Genomic DNA, 17,912 nt, shown 5'->3' with positions numbered 1-17,912 from the left:
TTAAGACCAATCATTTTATTTTGAGTTCACGTTATCCACCTAGGTCCTAGGTGATCTATTGCTAGTTGGGGTTTGTCCATTTTCTTCCGTCAGACACCCTTTGTAAAATTTTGACATTTTCACAGGTTCTTCAATGAGGATATTTTTGTGCAAGAATTGAAATTCATACAATATGTAGCAGTAATTTCAATCTGTTTTGGTTATATTTTTTGGTGTTGCTCTAAAATAATGGTAAATGGTAATATGCATGCGAGAATTTAGCAGATAGAGCAATCATAGCGTATATTTTTCATTCAAATCAAAATTACCAAACAATCTTAGTCTCTAAGAAAATGTCTAATTTTAGAAATATATATGAATCCTTCAATATGCCAATTTTTGACTCATGCTTCGGAAATCGTGTATAAATCGGATAGGCGATTAAAAAAGAAATGACAAAAGACTTTTATTGCAAAAACTCCATTCGAAAAAATTCAAAATTTCATCTTAAAAATCGTTTTAGGGGCCCATAATAAAGCTTCTAATTTAGCAGTTAAGAGTATAGTTTGATGTATTTCCCATTGAAGATATAAAGGTATTATTATTCATATCGATAGTATTACAGATTACAGAGAATTATTTCAATTCAAGATAACTCAAACCAGCTTGCTTTTAAAAAATGCATATTCAGGGGATGAAAAATTGCAGGAAATGAAAAATGTGGTTTTCGTCAAATAAAATAAACAAATATGAATAATAGAATTTAAATAGACATGAAAAAGCCTGCAGTCCACGCATCATAATCTCACAGAGTACAAAATATAGAAAATCTGAAAGTTGAATAAAATGACAAGAGTTATTTACTTATTTATATGCAAAGTTAAATGAAAAAAGGTCTTAATTAACTTGCCTTTATAATTTCATTTAGATGGACGTCAAAATAATGCCTTAAAAGTATTCTCAGCAAACTGCATTTTATTTAATCTGACCTTTTAAGGACATACGATAGGTACTTTACTGACTGATAATTTTCAAGACATTATTAATTTATCTAAGATTATAGTGCCATCAGATGTTCAAAGAAAAAAAATCCGCATGTATTACCAGGGGTTTAAGGACGATATCAAATTATATAAATTTTTGCATTATTAAAAATGATGAAACATAAATTCCAGTTTTTTTCAGCAAAATTTGTTTTAGAAGAGGTGTACAAATTTATATATAGACTTTAAAGTATTGCACACAAGTCCTTCATTTAGAGCCCAGGGAAGAGCCCAATGAAGTTAAAACTATTCGTTGGCCTTGCGTATGAATGAAGTCTTAACAGAATAATTTTTAAAGATCAGTTAATTATGAACAGGATAACAAACAACAGAATGCAAGCAAAAGTAATTATTTCAGGCAATATTATAAAAAGTTTTGCAAAGGCCAAATGTATCGAAAAGTATTATCTTTTGTGTAACTTCGTTCCGTACTTGCTGGGTACTAATCAAGGTTCAACTGTACGCTCAATTTTGCCAATTGTTGCGACTATTCTCATTACTTAAAGTATGTTTAGATTAAATTTATCATAATCACTGATAGACAAAAAATTAATGATTGTATTCTTTGCAAAATTAATTTTTTTAAAACAAATTTTCGTATGGAACTTATTAATTTTTTTTCTTGTTGTACTACGACAAGATTTTATTTATATTCATTAAAAATATTTTTATCACAAAATCTCGTGATTTCTTATCTATTGCCCCCTAACGTACCCACACCAAAGGGAGGGGACCACCCCTCCCGAACCTACCCCCACCCGGCGCTTCGCGCCTCACTGCACTGTCAAACTTCGGGAAACATTCATTTTTTTCTGATTATGTATATCATATAAATATACCTCTGACCTGAATATATGTATGCTGTAAATATTTTTCATTGTCCTCATGTACCGTGTATTTTAAATAGTTTTGAGTGAATAAATGAACTTGAACTCCTTTAATTTTTTTTATTTGTGCTAGCTGTGAAGGCAGGATTTTCCTACTTTCGTTTTTGCCATTATTTTCTACATAGAAACGCACTAAACAAAACAAAATCCACACCGGCTACCAATGAGGTAATTGAAATTTTAAGACATATTTTTGCGTGAAAGCCATAATTTCTCTTGCTTCTCATCGTTAACTTGTAAACTTATAGTTAAAGATATTTTAAATATCTGATGCCTTAGCTATGAATGTGTAATTATTGTTATGAATTATTTTAGTGAAACAACATTATTTGCTACACCAATTGTTTGTACTCTAGTTATGTTTTGCCTTCTTATCATTCTTATATTCAATTGTTTTCTGTATGGAGTGATATATCAAGGAAAGTCGGAATATTAGTTTGTATAATATTTATCAAGAATTAAATTATGAATAAATTTTATGTTTGTGTTCAGGAGAGAGTGCCAATAATTGTTGATAAAATTCTTCTTTTTTGCTTATTTATAAATACTTATTATGAAGGCTTGAGCTATTGAATTGTGATGGGGGTACTTGTATGTTTTACCCCATATCTCCGTGAAATAGTAGATGTCCGATGCAGTAACCATGCATGTCTAACAGATACGTCAAGCATCGGTTGCTTTGAATAAAGACCAATTAAAATATCAGGGGAAACATATTATTTATTCTAATAGGGAGCTTAATTTAAATATATTTGAATTCTTATCATTGTTACTTTATTTGTAAATATGTGTTTCACACCCTTTCTCAGTAAAAATATAGATGATCTTAATGTAAATCAGGACAACATTTCACTGGTAACAAGGGATGTAAACGAATATTCGAATATTCATTCGATGAGTTGATATTCGAATATGAATTCATGTGTACAAGCATTTAATTAAAAGAGAGGAAAACCTGGCAAGTTTTATTAGAAATTGAATCAAGTTTGTACAAAATTAAAAGACAGTCCTTTTGGATTATCATAAAGGTGCATGTGAAGAGTGTATCTATTAAAGTTATTTATTCATCTGATCAATTATTAGTGGTATAATAGTATACTTACAGTCAGCTTGTATTGTTGTAAGGATAAGGACACGGTTTACGGTTACATGTACATATCATTAAAAAATAAAAAAAAATCATTATCAGGAAATTAATTAGCAAAAAGTGATTGCTTTTAATTTTCCTCCGTTAGATAGTTGGTCTGCTTGGTTTGGATTTGTTGGAGTTATCAGTTTAGACTTTAGTAAGACGATAAATAAATTAAGAACATGTTAAAGAAACTTTTAAACTTTCAACCAAAAAAAAAATCATTACATTTTGAATGTACACACTCTTCGTGTATTCGATAATTTAAAAAAAACCATATAATTGCACATTTACCAAACTCTGTATAAGTTTTGTTCCAAAATAATGGCATTAAACCTATACTGCATGACAGGGGAGTCAAGATATATATTATATAATGCACGATTTATTTATTTTATCGAATATTCGAATACTCCTATCGAATATTCGAATATCAATTATTAACAATTTTGACATTCCTACTGTTAACCCATTAATTATACAAGGATCTACCTTAAAGAGACATTCATTGAATATTTTTGCATAATGACATTATGCACACGTTTTCCCACTTCACTTTTTGATAGAAGATTAAATATATGTATTTTGGGTTTCCCAAACAAAAAAAAAAAACCAAAAAAAACAAAAAAAAAAAAAAAAAAAAAAAAACAAAACAAAAAAAAAACAAAAAACAAAAAACAAAAAAAAAATTGAGTGGAACTCTTATCCACAACTCCTCTTATACCACTGAATGAGATTTAATGAGACTTTCACATAATGCCACTGTTCACCTCCTATTGTACTATTTGATCTGACATTGATTTCCGGTCTCTTATAGCAAAACATGGACTTTGCCACGATATCATATGGAAGGCAGGGGTTTTGATTTTGTGACATCAGTACTGTAGTTAATAAATAATTACCAAGCCAATCGAGATAATTAATTTTGTTGTCACATATTTAATCATTGTTTATTGGTCTCCTCCCTTACCAAACTGATATGTTTGCTGCAGACCTGCAACAAGTCTGATGCAAGCTCGCAGCAAACAAAATTTTTTCTCAGGAAGAAAGTTTTCTTGTTTGCACATGATTGCCGGTAGCTGTGACCTTGTGGCAAACATTGCAGCAATTGCTACAAGCTTGCAGCAAATTTACAGGAACCCAACATGTTTCCAGGAACATTGCAAGAAGAATATGGAGATAACGAACAGTATTCAATTTCAAAATCCATAAAACAATACAAAAGAGGAGCAGAGCAAACACGGACCTCCGAAACATCAGAGGTGGGATCAGAAGCCATTGAGGAGTGAGCATCCCCTGCTGACTGGTCACACCTGACGTGTGCTCCTTGTCATCATAAAAAAAAATAACGGAAAAATCTGTCGTTAATTCGGTGTATAAATAGTGGACTTACAATTAGTATGAAAAACGTCAGTCAGCATTTGACTCAATGATAAATTGTATTTGCTGACAAGGTCATTGTATCGACCATAGAATGTACGAAATGATGAATTTAAACGAGACTGCTGATATTCTTGTTTCATCAACTTACTTGTCAATAATTTACATCGTTTTAGAAATTGTTCATACGTAGAGCATGCTCCTGCGTATCGATTCAACTGAGATAATTGTACTCCGTTTGCAGCTGATGAAGGTATATTGCTGCATAAGTAAGGAAATTTGACGATAGAAAAGTTAAAGTCATCACGTTTATCATATAGCTTGGTTGTTAGATTACTTTTAACGTCTTTTTCAAATAAAATATTTAAGTATGAAACAGATGTGTCAAACTCTGTGGTATCTTTTATCTCAAGCTCATCAGAATATATCGTATCGACGTAGGAATGGAAATTACCATTGGTAATTGACAATACGTCGTCAGTATATCTAATTTTCTTCTTTTCACGCATAAGATTATGCACAAATTCTGCTTCATATGAATATAAAAATAGGTCTGCTAATAACGGAGCGCAATCGGTACCCATTGGAATTCCAATAGATTGTGGAATACCTGGTGTCCAAAAACCACATAGATATTGTCAGTCAGAAACTTAAGCATCTCTTTGAGGTCAACTTCAGATCTAGAGTACTAGTGTGTGCAATCAGAATGTGTAACAAAATAATTTTGGAAATGACCAATGACCAGATAAGTAAATTTACCAGTTCCATTTTTATTGAAAAAGCAGATATCAATGATATCAAAAAGCCTGGACTTTAATTTATCCAAAGGGAATGGTTGTGTATAAAGTTGAAAAGTCGTAAGTTTTTAAGCTGTTGGTTTTGGTAAAATCTTGTCGCTTCAAATTGTCCAAAGTTCTTTGGAATTTTTGAGTATCCACATTTGATTCACACCACTTCTTGAATATATTTTTGCACAGTACTCTTGAAGTTTTTCCTTCACAACTGTCAATATCTTAATGAGGAGTAACAAAAGAGGCTTGGTTGAACATTTACATACACGCAAATCTAATGTTCGCAGCAAGTTATAGCAGGAAACATTTAATAATTTCCCAGCTAACACAAAAACATTTTAAAAATGTTTTTAAAACATTTTCAAAATGTTGCGAAAACATTTCCAAAATATGTTTTAATCACGTAATTTTGTATGGTTTTTTAAACGTTTTTAAAACATTTTAGTGAAATATTTCAGCAAAATGTTGTCAGAACATTTTCTTAAAATGTTGCAAAAACATTTTCAAAAATGTTTTAATCACGTGAATTTGTATGGTTTTTAAAACGTTTTTAAAACATTTTAGTGAAATATTTCAGCAAATGTTTTCGGAACGTTTTCTTAAAATGTTACAAAAACATTTTTCAACAATGTTTTAATCACGTGATTAATTTTGTATGGTTTTTTAAATGTTTTTAAAACATTTCACAAAATATTTCAACAAATGTTATCATAACATTGTTTTTAAATGTAACAAAAACATTTTCAAAAAATGTTTTATTCACGTTTAAATTGTTTGGTTTTTAAAACGTTTTCAAAATATTAAAGTCGAGGTTACAAAAGTATTTTTCCTGAATTTTTACTTTTTCTCATTAAATAATGATATATTTATATTTAAAAAAATAAACACAAATTATATTTAATTTTTGACCTTTAATACAAACCCATATTCAATATGTTAATCACATTTAAATTCCATTTTCGGTACAAGTTTTGATTTATTTTCTTTCAAGTCACCGGGTTTTTATAGGTTGAAAACGGCGTCTAATCCATTCACTGAATTTTTAAAAAAGAACGGAATCACAGAAATCAAATGTTCACTGTATAGGTCGAACGGAGTGGCGGATCTATAAGACTTAGTCAGAATCACATACACTGAAAAAGCTGATAAGGAATCTGCCCCTCGGAAAGAATAGCACAATCTGTAAAGATATGGAAGATTGTGTTTGTATCAGCGTTCTACATCTAATGTATCTAAAGATGATCAATGAAAATATTTTAAAAAATTATATCAAATTTAAGTTATTTCCTCATTTGCATTGAAAACATAGGTAATCAAAGATTACGAAGCTCACCTCGACGAATGTTATCAGTTTAAGTAATGCAAATCCTACATCATATTTTCTTAATATTAAGTATTCATCCCAACAACAATATTCTTGCAAGTTATGCTTAACCCTCTACATGGTATATACACATTTCTATCCATGTAGTGTGAAAAACATGTATTGTGTAAACAAATATTCATAACTGTCAAAACTGCAGATATCAAAGACTTCAAGTTCATTCGGATTGATCTGTTCCCAAAACTTTAACCTGGGCTCTTGTATGGAAAATATAGGTCGGATCCAGCATCCCAAGCAAGTCTAATAGTGTCCATCCTAAGATGCATCATCCATGCAAGTTTGGATCAGGTAGGGCTTATAGTTACTTGGGAATGAAAATGTAGGTCAGATCCAGCATCCGAAGCAAGCCTGGTAGTGTCCATCCTAAGATACATCATCCATGCAAGTTTGGTCTAGCTAGGGCTTTCAGTTACTTGGGAATGAAAAATGTAGGTCAGATCCAGCATCCAAAGCAAGTCTGGTAGTGTCCATCCCTAGATACATCATCCATGCAAGTTTGCTTCAGGTAGGGCTCATAGTTACTTGGGAATGAAAATGTAGGTCAAATCCAGCATCCGAAGCAAGTCTGTTAGTGTCCATCCCTAGATGCATCATCCATGCAAGTTTGGTTCAGGTAGGGCTTATAGTTACTTGGAAATGAAAATGTAGGTCTGATCCAGCATCCGAAGCAAGTCTGCATCATCCATGCAAGTTTGGTTCAGGTAGGGCTTATAGTTACTTGGGAATGAAAATGTAGGTCAGATCCAGCATCCGAAGCAAGTCTGGTAGTGTCCATCCCTAGATGCATCATCCATGCAAGTTTGGTCCAAATAGGGCTTATAGTTCCTGTGGAATAGACCTACTCCAAAAACTTTAACCTGGTCACTCATCTAGACAATGTAGGTCAGATTCAGCATCCGAAGCAAGTCTGGTATTGTACATCCCTAGATGCATCATCCATGCAAGTTTGGTTCAGGTAGGACTTATAATTCCTTGGGAATGGACCTGCTCTAAAAACTTTAACCTGCTCCAAAAATTTTAACCTGGTCACTCATCTAGAAAATGTAGGTCAGATCCAGCATCCCAAGCAAGTCTGGTAGTGTACATCCCTAGATGCAACATCCATGCAAGTTTGGATCAGATAGGGCTTATAGTTACTTGGGAATGGACTTGCTCCTAAAACTTTAGCCTGGGACGCCGACGCCGACACCGACGCCAACGCCGGGGGTATAGCATAAGCTCATCTCGATTTCGTCGAGGTGAGCTAAAAAGCAGAGAAATAATTACTATGACAATATTATTGAAGAGTAATAATATTTACGTACAACTTTGCCTTCACCAAAGGCGGGTCTTTTGAATGTGGGAATATTTGAAAATACGGATGATGCAACCAACACCATGCTGTAAAGAAATTTCATTTTTAAATCAACATATTGTTTGATGATTAACATTTCACAAAGACATCGAATACTTGAATCAAGGATATAATTGTGTTGCCTTAAGAATGAAATATTCAAATCAAATATGTATATAACCTTAACGCTTTATCATTGCTACTGACATACATTTGTACAAAGTTATTGATCATGCACTAGTAGTATAAAGGTCGTTTTTAAATGATCTTTTAAACCCTATGATAAAGGAATAATTCTTACCATTCAAAGTTAATAAATCCCGAGGTTATTATTGTGGTTTATATGGTGCGAAGTCTTCTCATTCAAATCGGTACGGAGTAAGCGCGCACATCTTGTTTACCAGAATTCACTTTACTCTGTAACGCGCTACCCAGCAGGAGAATTGCATAATAGGTTATCATGACACTGAAACTGGCCAGTGTGCCAATCCCTATCTAATGCCTCAGAGTAAAATTCTGGGAGTGGATCACAGATTTGATGAAGAACATTTTTTAAAAAAAGACATTTAAGAGTTTTATTTAATGCTCATGATTATATATATTTAATTATATTTTAATCTTTTTGTTTGCCTATCCTTTCATTGATTGATTTTTTGATTTGTTTAATCAAAGGACTTTATAAAAATTATGTATATTTAATCAATAAGCCAAAACTAGAAATCATTATAAAATACCGGAAAAAATCTTTCAATTAAAAAATTTCTACAATTCCTCATTTAAACACTATTCTTTCTATATATTCTTTTTTTTCTTCATAAACTAAATTTAGGAAAATCGCAATCATACATTAATTGAATGTTTTAAGAACATTTTGAAAATAACAGCAGTAATGAAAAATAAAGTCTTTCAAAAAAAAAAAAAAAACACATTAAATTGAACATGTTGAATGTTCTAAGATCATTCTCAAAACATACTCTTAAAGTTACTAAATGAATTGAATTGTGCCACAATTACATAAATGTTTCAGAAACATTTTGGAAATGTTTCCAAAAAATGTTACAAAACTATAATTAAAATGTTTCAATTGTAGTGAAAATAATTATTTTAGGTAATGTTTTATATAAACATTTTCACTGCTTATGCCGAAAAATACCCGGTATTGAATGTTTTTAACTAACAGCGATATTAAGAATGTTTTGAAAATATTTTTAAAATGTTCCTTACAAATGTTTTAGAAACGTATATGCATTGTTTCCGATTTACACAATAAGAATGTTTCATTTCATGTTTTAAGAACGTTTTTAAAACGTTTTATAAGATCTTTTATATTTGGAAACTATAAATACCCTTAAATGAATTAAGAATGTTTCAAAAACATTTTGACAACGTTCCTTCCAAATGTTTCAGAAACGTATTTATGCAATGTTTCAGATTTATGGAAAAGGAATGTTTGATTTCATGTTTTTAGAACGTTTTTAAAACGTAATATAAAAATCTTTGATATTTGAAAGCTAAACATACCTTTTGAAACATTTTAAAAAAAATATTTTAGAAAAATGTTCCAAAAGGATTTAATCATAAGCTTCATGAAAACATTTTAAAAATGTTTTTAAAATGTTTTAATGAGAAGAGGAAATGTTTTAAAAACATTTTTAAAATGTTTAGTCTGAAATGTTTCGAAAAAACCTTTTTACAACACCAATAAAATGTTTTGAAAATGTTTTGTGCTACCTGGGTTTAACGTCTTCAGGAAGTTTGCAAGAGCAGTATATAAGTCAAATCAGCCAACGGAATGCAGATTGTACTAGGGTTAACAAAGAATTCGCCATTTTTAAATGTTTATATTGCTGTTGTTTATGCTTCAGTATTTTGTTAGGAATAAATTGATACTTTTTTGAATGATTAAATACAAATGCAGAACTAAGGATGTAGATGTACTTTTGTACTTTGGCATCCGTAATATCTAATTGGTAAGATCTGATTTTGTTTTATTTTAACACGAAAAAAACCCATTTATTAAAATCATGTTTCAGGAACTGGTGTAACATCTAGGTCAAATATATCTATTTATTATAAACATCAGTCCTCAGTTTTAAAATCACATTTGAATGCTTCTAAAATGCATAAAAGGTCCCAAATCAATTATTATAATTATTTGTATACCCATTATGTTTTCAAATAAATTAGTATCTGTTATTTTATTCAATTTTTAAATTAAGTGTAAAGTTCTTAATTGTCTGTACATAATTTATAAGAAAAAAAAACACAAACTATAATACACTTTAGTTAGGTAAAGTGTAGAGAAATTTTAGAACATAAAGAGAGCCAACACTTCAGAAACCTGCATCATTTCAGAAACATGCTGTGGATTTTCTCTAAAATTAACATATTTAGGTCAGGAGCAATGTTTGCCACAAGCATACAGCGATGTTTGCCGCAAGCTTGCACCAAGGTTTCCATGTATGGAAAATCCAGTGTTTGCTGCAGACATGCAAATTCCAAAGCTTTGTATAGACTGTCATGCTTGTCTTTAACTACAGCAATCTTGGAGCAATGTCTGATGCAAGTTTTTTTAGCAAGTATTTGCAGGAAGGCAATATTTTTGGTAGGGAAATTATTTTACTGCACATATTTTATCATTGTTCTTTGGCCACTTTGACAAATTATTGGGATCTTTTTCATGTAACTGACCCTGTGCATGGACTGATATGAAATAAAAATTCTTTTGAACTGAGTGCTTTTAAAAGGAATGTATTGATACCTGGTATTTATTTATTTATTTATTTTTAACAGATTTTTTATAAAATGTCGGGTTCGTCGATCTTAGTAAAAATTTCTAAAGAAAGATACGAGTCCAGCACCTACAAAACAACCCCTGGTGGGAAAGGTCACATCTGTAAACCTGTTATAGTGAACATCAGAAAGACTCACTTTCCCTTGTCCAGTCATAAACGACCCTCAGCCTCCAGGGACGTTGACCTACTTACGAAGACGTTCAAAAAATTACCGGGGTTTCACCCAGTCCCCTACGTCTTAAGTGATAAGAATTCTAAGAAGGAACATGATCCTTTATACTCGGTAGAAAACCTGAAGAAGGAACTGAAAAACATTGGTAAGAGTTTGGGGATTTGTGTATCAGAATATCGGTGTACATGTACTTGTTTTGGAAATAAAATATAATTTTCATAGTTTCATTTGGGTATGACATGAAGTCGGTCACGTGATCTAATTCTATAACGCCCGAATATATTTATATTTTACGTTTTTAGTCGTGTTACTTAAGGAATAAATTTAATAGCTACCCATTTTATACGGTATAAACTGGGTTTGGGCAGTTTACGCTTTATAAACCGCGAAGCGTCATGTGACGTCACAATCGGAACTTTCCAAATGGCTCGTGCAGTTTGCTTTTCATACTCAAAAAAGTCTGATCATGTGACCAACTGCATATCATTAAAAATTGAATTGCAATTTTATTAGCATTGTTATAGAAGGAAAGACATCAGTAAATGTAAATATTGTATTTTGAGTATGCTGTTTTGAATTTCTTTTACTTTTAACATGCTCAACAATGCAGATCTACATGTTATTATTCTTTTTTCCAATTTTTTGACATTATCAGTTTTACGATTTTTTTTATTTTATCTTGTTTTAGCCAGTAATGAAGAGATAACTAAGGATTCTGAGATCTTTGTGTGTGTTGTGCTGGCGTTTGGGGAGTCAGGGTATTTCTATTTACCCAATGATCCAATAGATGACCGGAAAAGAAGTGATCAACCTCCAAAATTCTCCGTGAATGATCTGCTGCTGAGCTTCAAAGGAAACCACTGTCCACATCTGATCCTCAAACCAAAAGTTTTCCTGATACAGGTAAATATATAATGCTGACTAATTTTAAGCTCACTTCAACGAGGTTGGGGGATCTTATGTAATACACGTAACCCCGTCTTTGGTGTCGGCATAAGCGTCCAAGATTAAAGTTTCTTATTAAGTATTTCTATGTCCTATATAAATCCTAGAAGATGCTTTTGAGTATGTCTCATTGCACCAGTAAAGTTTCAGATGCTTCAATTTCAACAAAGGAATGACCAGGTTTATCTTTTAGCGCAGATTGAAGTTCTTGGAGCAGGTCCCATTTTCAAGTACTTATAAGCCCGATGTTGACCAAACTTGCAATGATGACACAATGCAAATATCGAACTTGCTTTGGATGCTGGATCTGGTGTAGATTTTCTGAATAGGGAACAAGTTTAAAGTTTTTGAAACAGATTCATTTTAGAATATTTACATTTACAAATATTTTCCTGAAGATTGCTTATAAAGACTTAAAACCAGGCATTTTTTTCATGAAATACTGTGGACGAGGACGAAAATAGCTATTGTGAGATCATAGTACTGTATTTAACATCAAAACTATAGTGCATACTATTTTGCTTCAAAAGGATCGTTGAATGATATAAATTAGTAGCTAGGCTACCCGAACCCAAACAATGTAAATATAAGATAAGAATTCCGTTTTTGAGGTTTCATGAGATATATGGACAACAATTTCACGCTTCATGAAATAAGCCGGAGTGAAGCGTCCTAGTTCATGGTGAATCCCTCAAAATTATTTATTTCTTGAGAAACTGTAAGAGTTGCCTCTGATACTTGAATTGTTTTCCATTATTTAGTTGAGTAACTAGGTTAAAGTTTTCGTGCAGGTCCATTACCAAGAAACTATAATACTTATCTGAACCAAACTTGCTTGGATGATGCATCAAGGTACGTAGACTCTGAAACTTGCTTCAGATACTGAATTTCAATGAATTTTCTGGTTGAGTGACTAAGTTTGAAAATTTTGGATTAGTTCATCCCAAATTAACTCTCTTCTGAATCACCTTCCCTTTCCAGCATGAATCCTTTAAATTATTTATGATTTTGGGATTCCTACGTGTGTACATCTGAGCATCAGACATAATTGGAAACAATCACAAAATTACCATCTTATTTTATTCACTCAAATTGAGTATAATGCAGCTTTTTAAGAGTTTTTTATTTGGCAGTTTTTAGTTTAACTAGCTGTCATGGTAATTGTCACGATGGAGCAGATTTCACCTAGTAAAGAATCTGACCTATAATGAGCAAGAGCCATCTTATGCATAAAATGACCCTGTACTTATATCAATTAATTAACTATCACTCTCTTTCCGATTTCATATATCAAAATAAAGTAGACACTTGGTGCTTTCATTTTCTAAAATAAAATTTCGTTTTGAGAATCCAGATATTGCAAAACAGGTTTGCGAAATTGCAATGTTCTTGAAATTTGCAGAAACCATGTGCATTTGACTACCTTCAGCAAAGAATTAAAATAATAATTAGGACAGCCTACGATCCGAAAATTAAAACATGTTTTTTTTATCTTCAGAAACCGAGCTTTCATAATGTATTTGCATATTTTGGATCAGAGTTTGTGCTCTATATATGGAAAAAATGCTTCAACGTCATTTTCAAAGGAATTAACAGGATATGAGGAAAATGACGCATTTTATGACGTCATAATGCATTGACTAGATGGAACATTACTTCACAATTAATAGATACGTGCTCACCAATACTCCAAGTGATAAATACTGCATTTACAACCTAAACTTAGCGGTTTTGATTTTTTTTTAGAAATTCTCAGGGCCAAATAAGGCCCAAAGTGGTTCTTGCTATTTATAAATGAGCAACCATTTTTTGAGCTTAAGGAGAACATCCTTTCCCAAATAACTATAAGTCTTTTGTGCCTAACATTGATTTACACTGTCAGAAATGATTTGTACGACGGTTGTCCGCTAAGTTCGCGGAGAACATTAGTGCTTACTGACAAACATTGATAAAATTAATGAAACTTATATTTTCATTAAATTAATGTTTCATTTTATACACATGCAAATTTTTAACAAAAACAAAGCACAAATAGTTATATTTTTATTAGATACAAAAAAAGACCCACACTCATACTTGGAGCACTAAAACGAAAATCCCTGACGTTACCCGACGTCAAAAGCTATATACATGTAACTTTTATCAACACAGTCACCTTTTTACTCAATGCGTTTTTTATGTCGCTTTAAGCAGTCATGAAAAATGTGTAAAAACTGCATAGATTTCATTTGTAGAATAATATTTAACACTTTCTGTCTCAGATCCTGCAAATCACCAAACGTTTGTCCGCGTAAAAACGACTTAAACAAAGGAAATACTGCAAAGTCACGTTACGAAATTCATTTTTACAGCATTGCAATGTTGCTAGGAGTGATGGTTTTCCTTCATAGAGCGCAAATTTGTTCAGGAACAATATTGACATATTTCATTGATATTATCATTCTACACATTATATCAAAATATTGATCCTGAAAACACATGCGCTCTGTGTTTTTTACTCAAAATATCGACGAAATATGTACATTTTTCTGTAAAATTCATAAAAAAACTGAAATTTACGTCATGTTTGTGACGTCATTACGTACATATGACGTCATTACTTATGAAAATATTCAGTGCTTTGAAGTCAGCATATACTCCCCTGTTTAAGAACTAAATTAAATTTATCTCCATCAAAGTTTGATTTTGGGGGCAAATATTGGTTATTACCGATAAAGTTCTTTCCGCGGAATTTTACAAAATACAAATAAATTTTTAAAGTGATAAAAACTTTTTAATTAAAATTTTGCGGTGGTCCGGGTCATCATCCCAAGTCTAATAATGAAGACATTATTGTAATTATATACTGTAAACCAACTTTTATTTGCGTTCGAGAATTTTTCGCGAAGTTTGCGAGAGCCTCGTCATCGCGAATATTTCTCACCGCGAACCGATTCTTAAAGTGTATGTTGTTATTAACAGCAGATCCAAGAGGGCTTTGATCGCGAAAATTAATCTTCGCGAACTAGTTAATCGCAAAATATAGTCTTCGCGAATAAAAGTTGATTTACGGTATTTAAAATTGAATATAATTTTACATTTTGTAAATCACATTTAGTAGAGGATTACAAATATGATAATAATGAACATCAATGACACCATTTTTATTTAAATTATAGCTTGTCCATGACTTACGGACAACCCTCATATGCGAAATTATGCTCTTGGGACATAAAACTAAATTAAACCCACTTTTGATCCCAGTCTCACTTTTACAATTAGGATATAGTCGAAAGGTGGGACTGAGATTAAAGTGAGTTCATTTTAGTTTTAAGGCCCCGGAAGCTGATTCAATATTTTGAGAGAGGCTGTAGGGTCAGAAATTTTTGCATCTACTGTAAGAAAGTAAACAAAAAGAATACTTGTTTAATTTATATTAATAGCAAGCAGTTATGTGGTTTGAAAGTTTACTTTACTTAAAAATATTTTTGGGATAATAAAACTTCATTATTTTTGATTTTCTTTATGTTAAATCTGCAGACATGTAACCCTAACCTTGACCAGATAAATAAAGCCAATTTTGCTGCGGTCGGAGGACTGCTGCCCCAAATACAGAGGTCCCCCATAGAAGCAGACATACTTATCTATCAATCAACTGTGTCAGGTAAGATTTAGGGAGGAGACGGGGGGGGGGACCCCTTTACTGGTATATAGAAAGAGACATACGTATCTATCAATCCATTGTCTTAGATAGAATTGGTGCATTATGAAAATTTGTTTCCATACACGGTTGCGGTTATGATACTATAGCTTTAGAAAAATAAAGATTCTGTGCTTATTCTGATATAAATTTTATAACTCCTTTACTTGACTGCAAATTTTATTTCAAAATCCCTGTATTGCATCCTTCCAGGAAGTTACAATTGATGGAAGAGCGAATGCAAAAGCTTCTGTGATGGTTGATTTTGGATAATGATCGACTACATTAATATAACACATCCACGATATTCTCCTTTTGTGACGTCAACAGAAAATGCATGTTTAAAACTTTGACCCTTTGTTCATTTAATAGTGTTTTGAATGCCATAGAATTCCACCCACTCCACATGCAAAATACACATATAATGTAAATATTCTTCTATAAATAAACAAATGAAAAATAATTGTAATTTTGCAGGTGGTTATACTGATAGAATAAAAAAAAAAACGAAGTCGAGACTAGGAAAGAACATTGACCATAAAAGAAAAAAGTCGGCCTGTCAGTTTGTGTACGCCCTCTATAAGGAGGTCACGGCTCTCACTGACCACAGGGAAGAGTTTGAACTGACCGACCTCATCCTCAACGTCAATAAGTCACTAGAGGACTTCATTGAGAAGGAGCATTACAAATCTGATAAAAGAAACATATCCTGGAATATAGAACCACCAAAGATGCCTGTTTGTATAGATCAACTGACCAAGAAACTGGTGCTAAAGACACAAAGATGGAATTCTACTCAGAGACCTATACATTGTTGTATACTATGATATTTTTGTTAATAATATATTTTAATTATAATATATGGATACCTATTTGAGATAATTATATAGGATCTCCCATGTTTGTAGTTGGATATGATTTTTATCTAATGATTTAAGTGGGTTTTCTTTATCCCAGAGCCTTGGCTGTATCCCAGAGGGATTAAAAACACAATGCATTTGATAAAAAGCAAATCCAACTTCAAATCATGGGATATTTTTTTATCTCATGTTCAATGCTTCACAAAATATGTTTTACACAGTTTTTCTATAGAACTCCCATTTTATTATACTTCATTATGCTAACACATAGCCATTGTGATGTTTGAGGGATATCAATAAAATATCAAATGAGGCGCATCCAAAAGATAAAGGGGTAAACATGGATTAAATTATAAATGTGTTTGAAAGAAGGATAATACTAGAGTCTTTCTCTTAACATGTAACATGTACAATAAAAATTTCAGGAAACAAAAATTTAACTTGATATTGTTACATAGTGTATCCAATGTGTCTTGTCCATACATGCAAGATTTTCATTCTTTTTTGAAAAAAATTAGTTTGAGAGAGAGAGAAAGTTTCAATTGAACATGTTGAATGTTAACATCAAATACTTGTAACTAAGTAATCTTTTCATGAGGTTTTTCACAGTTTCATGCATTAAATAATGCTTGTTTTAAAATTTTCACATGGATTTTAAAGAAGTTGTTAAATTTGAAATGACACATGCATCATTTAAAGTCTAATTTGATATATGTAGAAACAACAATTATATATCTTTAAAATGACTAATATGTACACTTTTATATGTATTTTTACTATTCAAGTAATCATCTACTAACATATTGTAAATTTTATGCAAAAAAATTGTATGTAATCTTGTTTGGCGAATAGATAAAAGAAAATGAAATTAAACTTGTTATTAACGACTCTGGGGGTTTATGTAGTCCAAGGGCTGATACCCTAGTATTACTTTCCATCAAGACCAAATCAGATGTTATTTTTAGGTCACCTGATTCACTCGGGTGACCTATTACTATTTGGTTTTTGTCCATTGTTATCAGTTCTTATGTACAATTTATCTTGGTGAGCTTAAGATATAAGTTACCACAGAGTCTGACACATCTGCTTCTACTTCGATATTTTAGTTGAAAAGGATGTTAATCTAAAAACCAAGCTCTATGATAAACGTGATGACTTTAACTTTACTTTCGTCATCTTCCCTTACTTATGCAGCAATATCACCTGCATACGGAGTTTATTATATATCTCATTTGATTAGATATGCAAGAGCATGCTCTACATATGAACAATTTCTTAAACGAGGTAAATTATTGAAAAACAAGTTGATGAAAAAAGAATTTCAGCTGTCTCGTTTAATGCCATCATTTTGTAAGTCAATACAATGTCCTTGTCAGCAAATACAATTTATCTTTGAGTCAAATGCTCACATGACTGACGGTTTTCATACCAATTGTTAGTCCATTATTTATGGACTGAATAGACGACGGATTTTTTCGTGATTTTACGATCATGATAACTAAAGCGCACACGGTGGGTGTGACGGGTCGGCAGGG

The 17,912-nt window shown here is 31.8% G+C and overlaps 1 protein-coding gene and 1 long non-coding RNA gene across 2 annotated transcripts; both read left to right on the top strand.

The window, feature by feature from the left end:
- Positions 1–6,513: 6,513 nt before the first annotated feature.
- Positions 6,514–7,573, top strand: LOC134259293 (uncharacterized). Its single transcript, XR_009990317.1, has 2 exons — positions 6,514–6,881; positions 6,990–7,573. It is a non-coding gene; the product is annotated as an uncharacterized LOC134259293 (long non-coding RNA).
- Positions 7,574–10,712: 3,139 nt separating this feature from the next.
- Positions 10,713–17,402, top strand: LOC134259300 (caspase-3-like). Its single transcript, XM_062741900.1, has 4 exons — positions 10,713–11,038; positions 11,582–11,796; positions 15,358–15,481; positions 15,995–17,402. Exons 1-4 carry the CDS (start codon positions 10,732–10,734, stop codon positions 16,342–16,344), a joined length of 996 nt encoding a protein of 331 aa, XP_062597884.1. The 5' UTR covers positions 10,713–10,731; the 3' UTR covers positions 16,345–17,402.
- The last annotated feature ends 510 nt before the right edge of the window (positions 17,403–17,912 follow it).

The sequence above is a fragment of the Saccostrea cucullata genome, unplaced genomic scaffold (genome assembly GCF_032062105.1).
Source record: "Saccostrea cucullata isolate Sc308-1 unplaced genomic scaffold, CSIRO_AGI_Scuc_v1 ctg1519, whole genome shotgun sequence".
Lineage (NCBI taxonomy): Eukaryota > Metazoa > Mollusca > Bivalvia > Ostreida > Ostreidae > Saccostrea > Saccostrea cuccullata.
This window is presented reverse-complemented; position numbering and strand designations above follow the sequence as displayed.

Excerpts from the sequence above, each read along its gene's own strand:
- LOC134259300 (XM_062741900.1), top strand. The coding sequence starts at position 10,732 with ATGTCGGGTTCGTCGATCTTAGTAAAAATTTCTAAAGAAAGATACGAG. Across the intron at positions 11,039-11,581 it reads GAAGGAACTGAAAAACATTG|CCAGTAATGAAGAGATAACT; the intron begins GTAAGAGTTTGG and ends ATCTTGTTTTAG. Across the intron at positions 15,482-15,994 it reads CTATCAATCAACTGTGTCAG|GTGGTTATACTGATAGAATA; the intron begins GTAAGATTTAGG and ends GTAATTTTGCAG.